Raw genomic sequence first — 19,806 nt, forward strand, 5'->3', positions numbered from 1 at the left:
CATTGAGTTACTACAACACTTACGTAAGATAACTCATGTTAAGCAAGAATCTTACAATAGAATTTGTTGATTTTTTTTTAACTTGATTATAGGTCTTCCAGTTTCTTATCTGAGACTATCACTAATGTCATAGACAGGAGACCATATCTACTACATTTGGTTTTTCATCTGCTTCAAAGTGATTTTGTGGTTCCATGATCTCATTGTCATTTGGAATTTTGAAGAAGATTTGAGGGTTGACTTGTTGCCCTCGGGCCAGACCTGGTCTGCATGACTGTTTTACTTAGCCATTACTTTTTCTTTTTAATTTAAAGTCCTTTCGATGGGACATGTACATTCCATTTCCAGATCCACTCCCTCTTGTCCTATCCTTGGCCCCTTCCCATATTTTCCTAATCAGCTTGGTCCCTGGACACACTTGAGTTTTTAACCCATGATCTAAATTGATTTCTTCTAAAATAGCTGATGCCACTGAAAACAGGCATGTTGCTGAATCTCCAGGTAGCATTATCCAGCTTCATTTCACTTGATCTCTCCTCAGTCTCTACCACTGTTGACAAACTTATGAAACTCTTTTCTGTTACTGAACATTCTCGTGGTGTCCCCTCACCTCACTGCTCATCTACCTTTTGCTATAACTGTACCCCCTTTGCCCACCATTTAAATGCCATAACTTGTCAGTGTTTTATATGTTGGCCCATTGCTCTTCTGGGTGATCTTATGTCCATAGCTCAACATGTCCAAAAATGGGTAATAATCTTTCGTCTCAAACCACCTTCTTCTATTATGTAATATAGCATGATGAGGGGAGCCACCAGAGCTGAAACCACCCTCACACCTAGGAAGGACACAGATCTAACAACTGGTGCAGAATTCATACTAAGTCAGCATGGACACTGCTCCTAGACCTGACCACTGCTTTCCAGTGAAGATAAGCCCTGCTCCTCCCAGTCACCGAGGTCAGCCTCTCCTCCCTCTCTTGTAAACCCTGTGGTAACACCCTCATCATCTCTCTCACAGGTTGATGAGTGCTAACTAGTCTCCATTTTTCCTGATAAGTAGAATCTCAACCCCGATTGGCAGTAGGTCAATTTTTTATATTGCCCTGTGCACCAAGCTAGCCACATCTCCAGCTACTCCTGAGCCGCTAAAGCTCTACCATATTACATTGTTTGCCTTTCCCAGAAGCCCCTTCTCTTCGCTCTGTGCCTTTTCCCACGCTGCTCTCTCAGGCAGGAATGCTCTTTCTCCTCCGTTCCGTGTACGTAATCAAATTCTGCTCAGTCTTCAAAATTCAGTTCAGATATACCCATCTCTGAAAGGCCTAAATTTTCTCTCTTCTTAGCAACATCCCCAGTTTAGGTTTGGAAGCGTCACCCTGCAAAGATTTTTAAAATTGCATTCTTAGGGCATATTTTAATATGTACTATGTATGAAGGGAATAGCTTGGTATGATGTGTTGTTTCCAATCTGGTAAAACATTTTCTTGTGTAAGAGGTACCCCCATAGGGTGAGAAGATGCAGAGGAGGAAAGTATAAATCAACACAAAAATCAAGGTTCATTGACAGGAAAAGGAAGCGACCACTGGGTAAACAAACAGCTGCACAAAAAGACAGAAAAATGACAGCAATCATGAACATGGCAGATGGTCCAAAATACTAAAAAAGCAAGTAAATAACATGAGGAAACGAGTTAACCTACTGGAAAATTGCCGAAACGTTTGAACAGGAAGTAACTAATAAGGAAAGTGTTCAAATAGAAGTTACAGAGAAGAAAATTAGAATAAATATTCTGTGTAAAAGAAGTGAACTTTTAAAATGAAATATGCTTAAAAGATAAGTTAACATGAACACTTGTGACTCTTTTTGTAAATGTGGTTTATATGCTACATACAGCATTATAATAATGTTAAAAAGAATAAAATTATACCCAGTCCTAATTTATTGGTGTGTTGAAAAGAGTAAACAAAAAACTCACAGTTGTCTTATTTGTAATGATTAAGTTGCCTGACCTTTCAAAAGGAAATATCTAATAACACAGGTAACACTTAAATATATTCATCTTCTAAAAAACAGAAGCATTCCAGATAAGGTTGGACCCTCTACCTAAACTCCTATACCCACTGCTCTCCCCAGAAGTAACCATTGTTTTGAGGTGATCTTTTTTTTAATAAATTTATTTATTTATTGGCTGAGTTGGGTTTTCATTGCTGCGCGTAGGCTTTCTCTAGCTGCGACGCATGGGCTTCTCATTGCGGGGGATTTTCTTGTAGAGCACGGGCTCTAGGCGTGGGCTTCAGTAGTGGCGGCACGTGGGCTTCAGTAGTTGTGGCTCACGGGCTCTACAGCGCAGGCTCAGTAGTTGTGGCGCACGGGCTTAGTTGCTCCATGGCATGTGGGATCTTTTCGGCTCGAACCCGTGTCCCCTGCATTAGCAGGCAGATTCTTAACCACTGTGCCATCAGGGAAGTCCCCATTGCTGTGAGTTTAATGTGTATCCTTCCAACGTTCTCTCATGCATTTACATACATATGTGAAAATATGTATCTTTAATCTGTGTGATAACCCACTATAGAAAAGATATATCTTTATCCTGCATGATAATCCACTGTACAAATTGCGGTAGTAATGCTGCATCTTCATTTTTTTCATGTAACATTTTATCTTGGAGATATTTCTGTTTCCATACAAATAGAGCTATGTTGTTAAAGAATTGCCTGTGTTCATAGAATGGACATAGCACTATGCCAGGCACCCTTCCTAGTGCTGTGGGTTTAGCGGTAAACAAAGTCCTCTTTTTATACATTCAAGAGGTCACAAACAATAAACACATATATATATTAAAACATCAAGTAGTGATAGGTATAATGGACAAATGCGACAAATGTGATACATAGGGATGGTCAAGAAAGATTTCTTTCAGGTGCTTTCATTTGAGCCAAGACTTAAGGGAAGTGAGGGAGGTTGCTCTATAAATGTCAAAAGCACCGTCAGAGAAACCTAAGTGCTGGGTCAGGGGGTGTGCTTGTTTAAAATGCCAAATCACCTTCCAAACTGTAAAAATTCGTATTTCTATTTGAAGCGTAAAGTACCCATTTTTCATACCCTTTCAAGTAGTTATTATCACATTCCTTACCTTTTACCCATTAGGTATATGGAAACCTGTTATTTCACAGTAGTGGCTTTTTTTCACTGTAGTTTTGTTAAAATTTTTAAAAGTTGATATAAACGTATAACTTGAATGCTAGTGAGATTTGTGCATATATTAATATGTATGTTGGCCCTTTGAATTTCCTCCTCTCAGACTCGACAGCTCACTATCCATTTGCCTGTTGTGTTATTTGTATATTATCGATTTTTATTGTTTGTGTCCTGGGTAGTATCCTTTGTTGTTCTTAGTATACTAAGTTGTAAACAAATATCCGTAGTATCCTTAGGATACTAAGTTGTACTTAGGATACTAAGATATCCTAAGTATCCTTAGTACTTACAACTAAGTACTTTGTTGTACTTAGTATCTTAAGTACAACTTAGTATCCTAAGCTGTAAATATTTTCTCAGTCTGTTGCTTGTCTTATTAATTACATAACCTGTATCTTGTAGAAATATTTAATTTTGAAGCAGTCATGTTTATCCATCTTTTCCTTTATAAATTTTGCTTTTGATGCTTTATTTAACAAGGCCTTTTGTATCCCAAGGTCTTAAAAGTATTGTCTTATATTTTCTTCTAATTTTAGAATATATTGTTATTCCATCTGGAACCTAATTTTCTGAACAGTGTGAGGGAGGAATTTATTTTAGTTTCTATTATTTGGCTTGCCAGTGCTCCCAGTACAGTTTGTGGAATAGTCAGTTTTTTATGAATGTCACTTTCATCATATAGGAAATCCCTAAATGTACCTAGTTCCATTTTCAGACTCTTTATAGATTGTCTCTTCTTTCATGGATTCTGTTGTGTTTTTATTAGTATAGTTTTATAACCAGTTTTCATATTTGGTAAGTTAAGTCCTCCCTCTGTTATTCTTTTATCTAGAATTCCCTTGAGTATGTATACTTGATTTACCTTTCATATGAATTTTAGATTCATCATATAAAATTTTATTTAAAAATAATACTGGAATTTTGGTTGAGATTGCATTGAACCTGTAAATTTATTGGGGGAGACATCTTTCAGTATTGGTTATTGCCTCCATAAAAATGTTATGTATTTATTTTTTTCTCTCAAGGTGTTTGGGGGCATTGTTGCCATTACAAGCAAAACCTTTGATACTATGTTTTTTTAATATGTGCTTGCTCTTGTGTAGGGAAGCTATTGGACCTGTTAAAGACATTTTTTAGGTTTTAGGTTTGCAGCAAAACTGAAAGAAAAGTACAGAGATTTCCCATCTCTCCCCAACCCCAACACGTGCATAGACTACCCCATTATCAGCATCTCCCACTAGAGGTACGTTTGTTACCGCTGATGAGCCCACATTAACACATTATAATCACCCAAAGCCCATAGTTTACATTAGCATTCAGTCTTGTATTGTATATTTTTTAGGTTTGGACAAATGTATAGTGACATGTATGCATCATTACAATATCATACAGAATATTTTCACTGCCCTAAAAATCCCCTGTGCTCTACCTATTCATCCCTCTCTCCCCCTCCAACCCCTGGCAACCACTGATCTTTATATTATACTATATCCATAGCTTTGCCTTTTCCAGAATGTCATATAGTTGCAGTCATACAGTGTGTAGCCTTTTCAGATGCGCTTCTTTCACTTAGTAATCTGCCTTTAAGGTTTTTCCTTGTTTTTTCATGGCTTCATAGCTCATTTCATTTTAGTGTCGATCATATTCTATTGGATGGAAATAATACAGTTTCCTTATCCATTCACCTCCTGAAGGACATCTTGGTTTCTTCCAAGTTTTGACAGTTACGAATAAACCTACTATAAATACATGTGTATAAGTTTTTATGTGGACATAAGTTTTCAGCATCTTTGGGTAAATACTAAGGAGCATGATTACTGTATCGTATGGTAAGAGTACACTTAATCTTGTAAGAAACCACCAGACTGTCTTCCAAAGTGGCTGTACCATTTCGCATTCCCAACAGCAGTGAATGAGAGTCCCTGTTACTCCACCTTCTTACAAGTAGTTTGTGTTGTCAGTGTTCTGGATTTTGGCCGTTCTCATAGATGTGTAGTGGTATCTCATTGTTGTTTTAATTTGAATATCCCTGATAATATATGATGTGGGACATCTTTACATATGCTTATTTGCCATCTGGTGAGGTGTCAAAGTCCTTGGCCCATTTTTATAATTGTTATCTCTTCTTCTTGGATGGATCCCTCAATCTTTATGTAGTGTCCTTTCTTGTCTCTTGTAACATTTTTTATTTTAAAGTCTATTTTATCTGATATGAGTATCGCTACTCCAGCTTTCTTTGATTTCCATTTGCATGGAATATCTTTTTCCATCCCCTCACTTTCATTCTGTATGTGTCCCTAGGTCTGAAGTAGGTCTCTTGTAGACAGTATGTATATGGGTATTGTTTTTGTATCCATTCAGCCAGTCTGTGTCTTTTGGTTGGTGCATTTAGTCCATTTACATTCAAGGTGATTATTGATATGTATGTTCCTATTACCATTTTCTGAATTGTTTTGTTTTTGTTTCTGTAGGTACTTTTCTTCTCTTATGTTTCCCGCTTAGAGAAGTTCCTGTAGCATTTGTTGTAAGGCTGGTTTGGTGGTGCTGAATACTCTTAGCTGTTGCTTGTCTGTACTGCTTTTGATTTCTCTGTTGAATCTGAATGAGATCCTTGCTGGGGAGAGTATTCTTGGTTGTAGGTTCTTCTCGGTCATCACTTTAAATATATCGTGCCACTCTCTTCTGGCTTGCAGAGTTTCTGCTGAGAAGTCAGCTGTTAACCTGATGGGAGTTCTCTTGTATGTTATTTGTGGTTTTTCCCTAGTTGCTTTTAATAACTTTTCTCTGTCTTTAATTTTTGTCCATTTGACTACTATATGTCTTGGAGTGTTTCTCCTTGAGTTTATCCTGCCTGGGACTCTCTGTGCTTCCTGCACGTGGGTAGCTATTTCCTTTCCCATGTTAGGGAAGTTTCCAACTATCATCTCTTCCAGTATTTTCTCAGGTCCTTTCTCTCTCTCTTCTCCTTCTGGGACCCCTATAATGCGAATGTTGGTGTGTTTAACATTGTCCCAGAGGTCTCTTAGGCTGTCTTCAGTTCTTTTCATTCTTTTTTCTTTATTCTTTTCTGCATCAGTGATTATCACCATTCTGTCTTCCAGGTCACTTATTCGTCCTTCTGCCTCAGTTAATCTGCTATTGGTTCCTTTTAGTGTATTTTTCATTTCAGTTATTGTGTTGCATATCTCTGTTTGTTTGTTCTTTAATTCTTCTAGGTCTTTGGTAAACTTTTCTCACAACTTTTCGATCTTTGCATCCAATCTTTTTTCAAAGTCCTGGATCATCTTCACCATCATTATTCTGAATTCTTTTTCCGGAAGAGTGCCTATCTCCTCTTCATTTAGTTGTTTTTCTGGTGTTTTATCTTGTCCCTTCATCTGGTACAAAGTCTTTTGCCTTTTCATTTTTTCTGTCTTTCTATGGCTGTGATTTTCAGTTCCACAAGATGAAATACTGCTGATACTGCTTGATTCTGCTGTCTGCCCTCTTGTGGAGGAAGCTGTCTAGGAGGCTCGTGGGTGCTTCCTGATGGGAGGGACTGATGGGTTGGGCTGGGTGGGTGGAGCTCAGTAAAACTTTAATCTGATTTGGTGGGTGGAGCTCAGTGACACTTTAATCTGCTTGTCTGCCAATGGGTGGGGCTGTGTTCCCACCCTGGTGGTCGTTTGGCCTGAGGCAACCCAGCCCTGGAGCTCACAGGCTCTTTGGTGGAGCTAATGGTGGATTCTGGAAGGGCTCACGCCAATGAGCACTTCTCAGAACCCCTGCTGCCAGTGCCCCTGTCTCCTCGGTGAGCCACAGCTGCCCCCCACCTCTGCAGGCAACCCTCTAACACCAGCAGATAGGTCTGATTCAGTCTCCTATGGGGTCACTGCTCCTTGCCCCTGGGTCCTGGTGAGCACACTTTTTTGTGTGCCCTCCAAGAGTGGAGTCCCCGTTTCCCCTAGTCCTGTGGAGGTCCTGCAATCAAATGCTGCTGGCTTTCAAAGTCTGATTCTCTGGGGATTCCTCTTCCCGTTGCTGGACCCCCAGGTTAGGAAGCCTGACGTTGGGCTCAGAACCCTCAGGACTTCTGCAGTATAACTGTGCTCCAGCTTGTGAGTCACCCACCCAGCATTTATGGGATTTGATTTTAACGTGATTGTGCCCCTTCTACTGTCTCATTGTGGCTTCTCCTTTGTCTATGGATGTGGGGTGGGTTTTTTTTGCTGAGTTTCAGTGTCTTTCTGTCGATGGTTGTTCAGCAGTTAGTTGTAATTCCAGTGCTCTTGCAAGAGGGAGTGAGCGCATGTCCTCCTACTCCGCCATCTTGATTCTTCTCTGGCCCATTTTTAATTGAGCTGTTTGTTTTCTCATTGTTGAGTTTTAAGAGTTCTTTGTGTATTTTAGATAACAGCTCTTTATCATCTATCTTTCTCATGTATTTTCTCCCAGGCTGTGGCTTGTCTTCTCATTCTCCTGACATTGTCTTTCACACAAAGTTCTTAATTTTTTTTTTTTTTTTTTTGTGGCACACGGGCTTAGTTGCTCCACGGCATGTGGGATCTTCCTGGAGCTGGGATCGAACCCTCTGCATTGGCAGGCGGATTCTTAACCACTGCGCCACCTAGGAAGCCCCAAAGTTCTTAATTTTAATGAAGTCCAGCTTGTCTGTTATTTCTTTCATGGACTGTTTCTTTGATGTTTTATCTAAAAAGTCATCGCCATACCCAAGGTCATCTCGATTTTCTCTTCCATTATCTTCTAGGAGTTTTATAGTTTTGCATTTTACATTTAGGTTTATGTTCCATTTTGAGTTAATTTTTCTGAAGGGTATAAAGTCTATGTCTAGACTCATTTTTTGGTATGTGGATTTACACTTGCTCCGGCACCATTTGTTAAAATGACTATCTTTATTCCACTGTATTGCCTTTACTTCTTTGTCAAAGATCACTTTGCTCCTTTGTCAGAGACCCATTGTATTTATGTGGGTCTATTTCTGGGCTCCCTATTCTGTTACACTGATCAATTTATTCTTTTACCAATTACACATTGTCTTGATTTCTGTGGCTTTATAGTAAATGTTGAAGTTGGGTAGTGTCAGTCCTCCAACTACATTCTTCTCCTTCAATACTGTATTAGCTATTCTCAGTCTTTTGCCTCTCCATATAAATTTTAGAATAAATTTGTTGATATCCACAAATGAACTTGCTGGGATTTTGGTTGGGGTGGCATTGAATCTATAAATCAAGTTGGGAAGAACTGACTTCTTGAGAATATTGAGTCTTCTTATTTGTGAACATGCAATCTCTTTCCATTTATTTAGTTCCTTGATTTTTATTTAGTTCATTAGAGTTTTGCAGTTTTCCTTACATAGATCTTGTACATTTTTGTTAGGTTTATGCCTAAGTATTTCATTTTGGGGGTTATTAGTGTAAATTGTATTGTGTTTTTTATTTCAAATTCCACTTGTTATTACTGGTATATAGGAAAGCAATCAACTTTTGTATATTAACGCTGTATCCTGCAACCTTGTTAATTACAGGAGCGTTTTCAATTCTTTCAGATTTTCTACATGTGTCATCTGCAAAGACAGTTTTATTTATTCCTCCTCAATCTGTATACCTTTTACTCCCTTTTCATATCTAATTGTATTAGCGATGACTTCCAGTACAATGTTGAAAAGTAGTGGTGAGATCCTTGACTTGTTCCTGGTGTTAGTGGGAGAGCTTCAAGTTTCTCACCATGAAGTATGATGTGAGGTATAGATTTTTTGTGCATATTCTTTATCAAGCCGAGGAAGTTCTCTATCCTAGTTTAACTATGGATTTTTAGAAGTTGGTCTAGTCTCTATTGGTTTTAATAATTTTTCAGGTGGTTCTCATGTATTCTAGATAGGTAATTATATCATCTGTAAATATTGACAGATTTCCTTTTATAAACATACTTGAAATATGTTTTCCAGTGTGGTATGTATATTTTTATGTGGTTGATTTATTTTATTACATATTTGATCAGATGATATGGACTTTATGATGATAATTGTTTTAATATATTTATGTATATATATCATATTATGTATTTTCTTTTGTAACAATATGTGGTCATTTTAGAAACTTTCTATTCATGTTTAAAAATAATAGACATTTTAAAATTAAGGACTTGATTATGATTGTGGATTTGTGAATAACTATCAATCAGTTTTGCTGTATGTTTTTTGAAACTATCTTGTTAGGTGCATAAAGTTTCTTGACTGTTACTTTTTTGGGTGGTTTGTTCATTGGATCAATATACATTAGTTTATATTTTTATTTTTTAAATTTATTTTATTGAAGTCTAGTTGATTTACAATGTTGTGTTAATTTTTTCTGTACAGCAAAGTGATTCAGTTATACATAAATATGCTCTTTAATTTTTATGATTTAAAAAAAATAATTTACATTTTTACCAAAATAATATGTGTATAATACATAGTTTTCAAGATTAAATCATACAACAAAGCTTCAAATAGAAAGCAACAGTCTCCTGTCACACACTCCTCCAAGAAATGTTCCAAGACCTTCAACTTTTCTAGCTGATTTTTCTCCTGTTACGTTTTAAAGCAGCATGCTTAATTACAGTTTAAATTTTTTTCTATTTATCTATTGATTTCTTATGGAAAAATTAAGATTTTTTTTCTCTCTTAAAGTGCTCCTCACAGCACCACTCCCCCGTACACACTTACACTTTCCTGATCTCTCAATCCAGATATATCACATCCAAATCAATAGTCAGTGCTCACCTTAGTGTCTATCTAAATACTGTTCATATCTGAGACAAAAAATCTATTACAAGTATTTAATATCTGGTTCAACTTTTAATTTTTCCCCAGAGTAAATTAAATCAACTGCAAATCTTCTTTCATTATTGACAACATGCTAGTCTGTCAGGGGCACTTTTTTGTTGTTGAGACATCCTTTTAGAAATTATCTTTTTCTCTCACTAGAATCTAATTGTTGGCTTTCTCAGCCTGCTGTGTAAGCTGTCTTCCTGGAGCTTTCCTTTACCAGAATCCATCTGTTGTTATATGTTCTAATTACTAATAGCTCTTTCCTATTACCTAAATGGGTGTTTTTTCTTTTTTCATTTTATACATCTAAGTCTTAGTTCATGGGTGCAATAATTAATATTATTTCTAAACAAACTAATTATAGACTTTTAAGAGTTTTCTTCTGCCTCTTTAATGATCTTGGTTTTTTCTGAGCTCTTTTTTCTTTCTTTCTGTTCTCTGGTCCTCATGTTGGAGGCTTTTCTTCAGTGTCTTCTGATCTTGACTATCTGTTCTTGTTTGGATACTGGAAGCTCTGTGCAGAGACTGACCTATTGACAGGTGGGCTTCACTCTCAGTTGAAGAGAAGGTGGCTTTCTCTTGGGTGACTCCCAAGTGTCATAATCTACAGGTCTCTCTCTTGGCCCATCAGTGTCAAGCCTGGTATAAGCCTGGTTGCCAATATTGTATGAGTTGGAAAAAATCTCCAGTTTCCCGTCGGCTGGGCCAGCTGTCATCTGGGCACACAGCTGCTATTCCTCCCTAGAGGCTGACACTCCCTCCCTGCTACACACAGTGATAAATGGCCAGTGCAGGATTTTAGGGTTCAACCCACCTGCATGTCCCTGCTGCCCCATCATCTGAACAATAACCTTGCTGATTGTTCTGAGACACCCACCTTCTCCAGTATCTCCTGCTTTAAGGGATAGGGCGCAGCTGCCTTTTAGAACAATGCTTGGCAAATTCGTTTGTGTTCTGCTTTCCTTCTGTAAGTTTTGTTTTCAGAAGTATTCCAGATGTGGGGATTCACTGAAGGTTTACCTTCTTTTCTTTTTTTAGGATAAATGTAGATTTTTTAAAAACATCTTTTATTGCTAGAGATTTGCTGTAGAAGGGGCTGGACTCTTACCTTCCCTGATTCTATTCAGTTTGCATCTTGATTGGCAACCTGAAGCTGAACGTTTTAACATTTTATTAATTGCAGTTCCCTTTAATTGTCTGTGTTTTGTCCATTTTCATGTCAATATACCAATATATTTAGACTATAATGTTGTCAGTATTAACATTCTATTTGTCATGTTGGCTGAAAATATATTTTGGAGTCATTCCCTTTTTTATTTCAGTTATCTTTTCATGGTAATGAAATTTCACATCTTAACATAATCAATTTTGTCAGTATTTTCCTTTGTAGAAGATATTTTGTAAATAAGTTTACATTTTTTTCTTTAGTTTTTCTTTTCTTTAATGTAGACTTTAAATATTTATCTTATTTATCTTGAAATTTTTTTTGAAATTTTCTTGTCAAGTTCCTCCTCAGATTTCCAAATGATTAACTAGTTTTCTTGACACTGTTTATTAACTGATTTTAAAAATATGATCAATTTTCTATTATCACATATTAAAGTCATCCATCAAATGTGCTATATTTCTGTGCTTTGCGCTATATTTTTCTATTGCCTGCCCATATACATATTAATCATTGCTATTTTTAATAATTTATTGGCTGATTGGTTTCATTTTTTTCTTTTTCAATTACTATTTAATAGTTTTCCATTCATACAGTATAGACAACAATTCTGAATTATTCCAAAGAATGAGGTAGATACAAATAATAAAATATAATATATAGGCTATTTTTTTAACCATGCCAGTAAAATTGGGAGTATAGTAAATCCAAGATGTGTGTTCCTTTTCAAAGTTAAAATTCAAGGAAGGAAGACTACCTCCTTTGAGAATAATCAGTCAGGTTTCAGACAGGGAACACAAAATCAATTGCCCTGATTTTATTAGAGCTGTCTGTACTTCTCATTATTATGTAGTCGATTACAAAAATAGGGATAAAAGTTCCATCAGCCAGCAGAGCTCTGTGGAATAGGAGCCCTTCTGCACAGGAACAAGGAGGGAATGGAAGCAAGAAAGGGAACAGCAGAAGTGTACTAACTGCTCTAGAATGTTGGTGGTGAAATGAGATAACTAGAGGGTAGCTCTGGGAACAGTCTGGGCATGTGATGAATTTTCTTTTTTTTTTTTTCTTTTTTTTTAATATTTATTTATTGGCTGCATTGGGTCTTCATTGCTGCACGCAGGCTTTCTCTGTGCTGAGCGGGGACAAGAGTCTTCATTGTGGTGCGTGGGCTTCTCATTATGGCGGCTTCTCTTGTTGTGGAGCATGGGTTCTAGGCATGCAGACTTCAGTAGTTGTACTTCGCGGGCTCTAGAGCGCAGGCTCCATAGTTGTGGCACACGGGCTTAGTTGCTGTGCAGCATGTGGGATCTTCCCCGACCAGGATCGAACCCATGTCCCCTGCATTGGCAGGTGGATTCTTAACCACTGTGCCACCAGGCAAGTCCTTGAATTTTCTTTTATTAAGTTAGAACCATGTTTAGAAGATAGAAGGGAATAATTCAGTAGAGATGGAGAGACTGACTGTTTTAAAGAGGGGAGACCCTCTAGGGAGTGTTAAACAGCCTATTTCACAGAGGGGAAGACAGAGCAGGAGACGGAGCACTTCTTCCTTTTAGACATGCAACAATGACATTAGAAGATGTAAAGAAAGAGCTGCTGAGGGATAGAGGCAGAGAGTTAGATAGTTCACAATGATAGCATTGATTTTCTAAGTAAGTATAGCCCCTGACACCTGCATCAGAATCAGCAGGGAATGCTGGATAAAAATTCAACTCCCTGTATCACTCTCATTAGAAGCTAGGAATCTGTGTCACAGCTTATTCTAACTAAAGTTTGAAAACAATAGTTCAAACGGAGTAGGAGGTTATCTGCAGGGTGTGTCTACGTGATCGGGAAGGTGTTAGTGAGCAGCAGATATGAGCGGGCAATGGAGAGCATAAAAGAATTATCAAGCAGAGCCTATTGAAGTTGGGAAGCAGGAGTTTGTGTTTGAGAGCTGGCCCAGCTCCAGAATATGGATCGATGTGCTTCTATGGCTTCTTATAGGGTCGAGTTATCACACCTAAAAACCCTGTCATCACGTGTCTCTTTGTCAGGGCCCAGGGAAAATTGTTCAGGCAGGCTGCTGAATCAAGGGCATGAAGAAAACTTGAACAGTTTCCCTTCCTTTGGGCTTGAGAAACACACCTTTCTTGGCAGGCAGAGTTCATAACACTGATTGCGACATAAAATCCTATGGATTTGTGTATTCAGAATTTCAGTTTCACATATTTCTGATGAACCCTGCCAACCATCAAGCCAGATTTCCCTCTGCTGGTAGTGGCTCAATTCCATTCTCAGATGTTACTTCTTCACCTGCACGTAACCTGAGACAGGTGACTCCTAGGTGTGTAGGAACAAGAAGTTGCAAGGCTCTCATCTCTCTCATTGTCTTTTTGTCTTTTCTCACTTGAGCTACATCAGCAGCCTCTTAACTGGTCTCCACCAGCCTCTTCCTTCCCCAGGTCACCAGAGTCACCTTTTTTGACACAGGTTGACAACTAAAAAACTAATGAAATATTTGTAATCCAGATAGTAAGTGCTATAAGCACTCACTTCTGGGAAGGCTCCCCGTCATCACAGAGTGCAGTCCCAACAAATTAAAGGGTTTTTGCAGCATGCCTCATCTCCCATCACTGCCTCCACCATCCCTGTCTTGCTCGTTCCAGGGACACAGAATCCTCATCATTGTTTTAGGACACTGTGCACCTTTGCCTATGACCAAAGTGTCCTTTATACTTTAGTGGTTGTTCTTTCTGTTGTTCCCCTACGGAGATGTAGTTAAATGTCATCCCTTCTCTGTAGCGTTCTTGGAACCCACTCTCTCTTCCAAGGCAGGATTATTTTTTCATCTGTATTCCATAGACATTATACAAATATCAATGGTTGCACTTAGAACATTACATTGTGCTCACTTATATTATTGTTTCCACAACTGGACTGGAATTTCTTGAGATCAACAATCGGGTCATTAAAATTTTACTTCCCCAATGCCTAAAACATAGGATGTACACCATCAATTTTATCTGAATACATTTGAATCAGAGATCCTCTTTCTATGTAATCTAAGCTGAAAGAACATAGGAAAGCAGAGTTCTTTGGAGCAAACAATATGGGCAGCCCTCCACATCATTTTATAATAGTGACAAGTCTTTCTTTTTCCATGTGGCACTATAGGTATAGCATTCATTGATTAGGCTGCATGCTTATAGAATCAGAGAATTTCAATGGGAAGAAGTATCTTAGAAGTGGTTCCTTTGATTTGTAGATGAGGAAACCGGTCCTGTGCTTATGTCTACCCCACAAGTAGCTTTTTATAAAAAGCTTATCTAACAACCAACAACCTTTGTGAACTCATGAGAATTAAATCGTTTTTACATTCCAGGCAAGTAAATTCTAAAAGAGAACACAATGTAATATGCATTTTAGTTCAGAGGGAATCTCATTAAGGAATCTTAACCTGAGTTTAGGATGTTGGAGTGGGGGAAAGCCAAGCTGCTTGAGGAGAGATAATTGGTAAGTTCACAGTGGAATTTAAATCAAGAGAAGTGTTTTCCATGTTTATTGCTGAGATGATGTGAGCTGTCAAGGCCATCAGAAGAACAGCAGAGTGAGTATTGATGAGTTTCTTTTCTCCAGGTTAATTGAGTCTCTTCTCTTTGATAGGTTTCAGAACCTGCTGTGGTCCAGAAAGACGTTTGTGGACCACATGAAAGTGTATAACCACAGTTACATCTACATGCCTGCTTTTTCTATGAAGACAGGAACAGAGCCATCCCTCCGGGTTTATTACACACTGTCAGATGTTGGTGCCAATCAAACAGTGCTCTTTGCCAACCCCAACTTTCTGCGTAGCATTGGGAAGTTCTGGAAAAATAGGGGAATTCATGCCAAGCGCCTGTCCACAGGACTCTTTTTGGTGAGCGCGGCCCTGGGCCTCTGTGAAGAGGTGGCCATCTATGGTTTCTGGCCCTTCTCCGTGAATATGCATGAACAGCCCATCAGCCACCACTACTATGATAATGTCCTGCCCTTTTCTGGCTTCCATGCCATGCCGGAGGAATTTCTCCAACTCTGGTATCTTCATAAAATTGGTGCACTGAGAATGCAGTTAGACCCATGTGAGGACACCTCACTCCAGCCCACTTCCTAGGGACAGTGGAAAAAGAAAGGACTGAGCCAGGGTATTTTTGTTAGGTTTTCTACATGACTCCAAAAGGAAATGGTAGGTCGTTTCATGGATTTGCATGAGCCACTTGGAAAAAACAACAAAACCCAAGGGAAACTCAATTTTACTGTTGGCTTGGAGGACAAAAAAGAAGTGAAATGTCCTATGAAATCTTTTATAGCACATGGTGGATTTGCAACATCATAACATGCTGATGAAATGACATTGGTAAAGCATGTTTACATGGTTCAAATTGAGAAGGTACAGTTCACAAACAAGATGAAACTCTAGTCGTTGAAGCTGAGGAATTAATTCAGGTAGACTAAATGAAATGCCAGGGTAAAAGTGTTAGTGGTTATCAACGTGAACGGGCTTAACAACAACAACAAAAAAGCTATCTTATGAAGACTAGCATTAGAACTATAGGTTTTTAAAAATTATTATTTATTTTTGCCCTATTTAAGGGCAGTGAGTAGGTGATGGGGTAGATTTTAAAAATCCCTTACTGAACACTATGGATAGAAAATGCTACCACTGACTATTGTGATTTGTTGAACCAAGTCTCTGTTAACTAGAGTTCCCTTCCCTTCCTTTTAAAAAATGTTAAATAAGAATTATTTCCTCCCTTTTTGTCAAGTCTACTTAGACAGTGTGAAGCATTGTTGAGTTTAGACTGTGTTGATTTATTGTCAGGGTGATGAGCCATTTTCCCTCCTCAGAATTTTGGGCATAAACTCAATTTCAGGTGTGTCTTATGTAAGCCTGTTGGCATTGTTATTATTTTATTCCAAAAATTGCAAAAGTGAGTGCATTATTTATTTGCCAGTTGGCATAATTGTCTTCATAATTTAATGTTCAGAGACGAAGTAAAGCATAATGACGTAAAGCTTAGTCTCTGGAAGATAGATTGGAAGGCACATCCTTTCCTGTCTACCATGGTGTGTTCCCTCCGAGATGAAGCCTATGCATGAACACGTAAAAGCGTGCATATATCTGTGCACACTCACTCTCTCTCTCTCTCACACACACACACACACACACACACACACACACAGACTCTATTAAACAAAGCTCATTCCTGTGCAACTATGAAAGCCGAACCCACGTGACCTGGGATGGCGAACATCTGTAACTGGTATTGGAGAGCTACAAATGCATTACTTACTACGCCTTGATATGAGACAAGCCAGCTTCCTGGTTGCTGCTCTAATGCTCAAACCAGTATGAGATGCAAGCCTTGCCCCCAAATCACTCCAAATGAGAAGAATTTTTCTAGTCAGTGTGCCTCTTCCCAACATCTCATACGTAAATCCTGTGTTAAGCGTGGTCATCACGGCATGGTTCACACCAGTAAAGGGATGTGAATTAGCAGCTGTTTATTGCCTTAGTGACAGGTAGGACTGCTTAGAAGGCTTGTTACCTCAGCTTTGACACACTGCACACAACTCTGTTGACGGATTACAAGCAGCTAGGTGTGTTTGTATATGAGAAAGGTGCAAGAAACCTCACACGGTCTTTGTGCTTTGGGATGCCTTAATCTAAAAGGAGACCATAGAAATCACAGACTTTATTCTTTTAAGCATTACCAAAATATAGGTAAACTGTGCCCAAACGTTCTGCTTCATTTTTAATGGTAGAGACTTAGTGTACATTATAGACTAAAATGGGTGGCAGTTTTTGGTGGGTTAATTTAAATGATACCAAGATAACAAAGCCCTTGGAAAAATTCTACATCATTGGAATAGGCAATTCCTAAATAAGATTGAATGTTGAGGTTACTGTAGAGATCAGCAGTGAAAATATGACTGGTTGACACAACACAGATTCTATCGATATTTAGAAAGTTGAGAATTTGAGAGTATTGATTTTGTGCAGATCTGATTTGCTCTTTTGATCCAATTTGACAGCAAAAATGTAATGAGAAGGTACTGTGAGTGAGTTGCATTAAATATTCCATGTGTGCAACCCTGAATATACTTCCTCTTTTGAGCTATTGTTATTATTTAATAACTACCTTAAAAAGAAATATATTTTTGCCTACACATTTCATCAAACTATAAAAGGCCTAGTGAAAAACACACATAAAAGTTAACAAAATATGTATCCCTCAAATTAGAGCTTTAATTGTTAAAATTGTTCACATGTAACCGTCGAGCTCCATGGAAGCCGTGTGTCACATCTTGCATTGAAGACGCCTTCTGGAAATGTTACATCTTGTGGCTCCTGGGCTAGGTGTATGTGCAGTAGATTTGTACAGTGCTTAGTCTATACATTTGGGGTTTCTGAAAGGCAAATCAGAAATGGCCCAAATCGATAAAGTGTAGTTAGCTCAGAGCTTCTTAACTGGGCTGATTCCCCTCCCCCGTCTGGTGACATTTGGCAGTGTCTGGAGACATTTTTGATTGGAGGATACTACCAGCATCTAGTAGATAGAGATCCTGGTAAACATCCTACAATGCACAGAGCAGCTCCCCACAACAGAGAATTCCCCACTCGAACATGCCAATAGTACCAAGGTTGAAAAACCCTGGATTAGACCAAAATGATATTTTGATCATTCCATGTTGTCTTCACTTCAAGATACACATATGTGCTCATGTCATTCAGAGTAGGACTACAATTTAATGAGAATGTTTCCTTCGAGTAGACTGCAGTTTGGCACTATTTTATAGTGATAATTCGTAGGTATGCCATACATAGTCCCTTTTCTGTGGTTAGATAGATGCATCTAAACCCAGGAGTTGTGAGTGTCTGTGCTTGTGTGTGTGTATGTGTGTGTAGCATAAAATTATACATATCCATCCTTATTGAAATATATGTGTTCCTAAGTGAGGATCTTTCTAGAATTATCTTGCAGAGTACCCTGGCATACTCTATTACTCTTAAGAAGTTGAATTCTGAACTCCCATTATTTTATTTTGTTTATTTGAAATTGAGACCTTCAGAATTGGGCCTCATTCTTTGCCAAGTTTGGTTGATTACATTTTAATATTACTGACCCTTAAGATTCAGCTCAGAAGAGATTCAGCTTACAGTAGACACATTTAATAAGAAAGTATTTCATTATTTTTGATGCATCTGCCAAGAAAAGGTGTCACCCTCCAACATCAGTCTAATTTTTAAATTGCTTTTTAGTGACAGAAATTAGGTTGCTCTATGGGGTTAAAAGAGGGTGAAGAGACTAAAAATGAGTACCTGGTATGAATTTTTATTTTTATTAGCTCCAGTTGGAGAATTGCACTGATGCTAAGGGTCATGGGTAAGAATGACCTCTGTTTGATTTTAATTAGACTTTGGTCAAATTAAGATGGCTGAAGGATTAAGTCATTCCATAAGAAAGAAAAGTAATTTTTTGTGTGAAAGATTTTTATATGGAAAAGGACACTGGACACATGCTTTATGTAGAGTATTTGACCAATGGTTTATACAACATTGTGCATCTAAACTGCAAGTAACACAAGAAGTTAAGGTGTGCTTCCTGGATTTTGTTTCCGTTTAGATATGTTAACAAGGCCAAATGATCCAAAATGCTCCAATGAGCCTAAGTGACAGATGTTCAGACAGTACTCTGTGTTCGGCTTTGTGATGTTTTATGCCCTTTTCTGGGCTAAAAACCTTGTTTAGGTTAAATATAACTTGTACCTGAAGCAATAGGCAACATGGCTTTAAAATCTACATGGAAAATAACTGGGGAAATCCTAAGATTCTGAATTTGCCAAAAATATTCTGAGATTAGTCAAAAGCTTTACAGAAGTGTTATAATTTCAAATAAAAAAGATATCAATAACATTTCTTATCAGCAACTATGGTAGGTTTATAATTTTATTATATACCACTTCCTGTTTCTCTGTTTGGAAAATCAGCCACCTAGAGTTTTCATTTCTGTTTAAAAATACTGACTTTGTGAAATTTTTAACTGGTAAATCCTCGCTAGGAGGGACCTGTGAGGAAAGAAATGTCACAGTCCACTGAAAACTTCATGAAATGCTTACTGTTGATTACCAGGTAATATCTGCTCTCTGTCTGTAGATCAAGAGCTGAAAGGATGTTTGTGGGAACTTGAGGGCAAGCATGTGGAGAAGTAAGCGTTGAGAACAATACTGTGCTTTTTATTTCTTCATCTTCCCAGGGTAGAGATTTGCTCTGAGATGATCTGATTTTAGTGGGCACACAGCAGGGGTGGAAGTGGGCAGACAACTCTGATGCACCTGCAAATAGGTGAAGCCTCTTACAAAGTGAGCAGTAACTACAATTAAATATGACTAGCAATTTTGGCAACTTCAGTGAACTGTGTGCTGGGAGGAGGAAGAGGCAAGTGGAAAGGAGGACAAATCCAGCCGCTACCCTCTCTGCATACAAAGGGTCAGAGTCTCTGCCCTTGGCCTTGGCTTTCCAGCCCTCTGTAGCTCTACTCCTAGGGAAGCTAGCCTGGCTCCAGGGCTCCAGGGTCGAGCTTAGTAGCCTTGTAACTAGAGGGTTGGTGTG

At 38.3% G+C, this 19,806-nt stretch overlaps 1 protein-coding gene across 1 annotated transcript in view; it reads left to right on the forward strand.

Annotated features, from left to right (window-relative positions):
- The window catches only part of ST8SIA1 (ST8 alpha-N-acetyl-neuraminide alpha-2,8-sialyltransferase 1), a 147,285-nt gene extending 131,588 nt beyond the window's left edge, over window positions 1-15,697 (forward strand). The window contains exon 5 of the mRNA XM_057702506.1: window positions 14,820-15,697. Within this exon, the coding sequence (XP_057558489.1) occupies window positions 14,820-15,306 (487 nt within the window). The 3' untranslated portion in view covers window positions 15,307-15,697. The remainder of the gene's footprint in view (window positions 1-14,819) is intronic.
- The last annotated feature ends 4,109 nt before the right edge of the window (window positions 15,698-19,806 follow it).

Source organism: Hippopotamus amphibius, chromosome 12 (assembly GCF_030028045.1).
Source record: "Hippopotamus amphibius kiboko isolate mHipAmp2 chromosome 12, mHipAmp2.hap2, whole genome shotgun sequence".
Lineage (NCBI taxonomy): Eukaryota > Metazoa > Chordata > Mammalia > Artiodactyla > Hippopotamidae > Hippopotamus > Hippopotamus amphibius.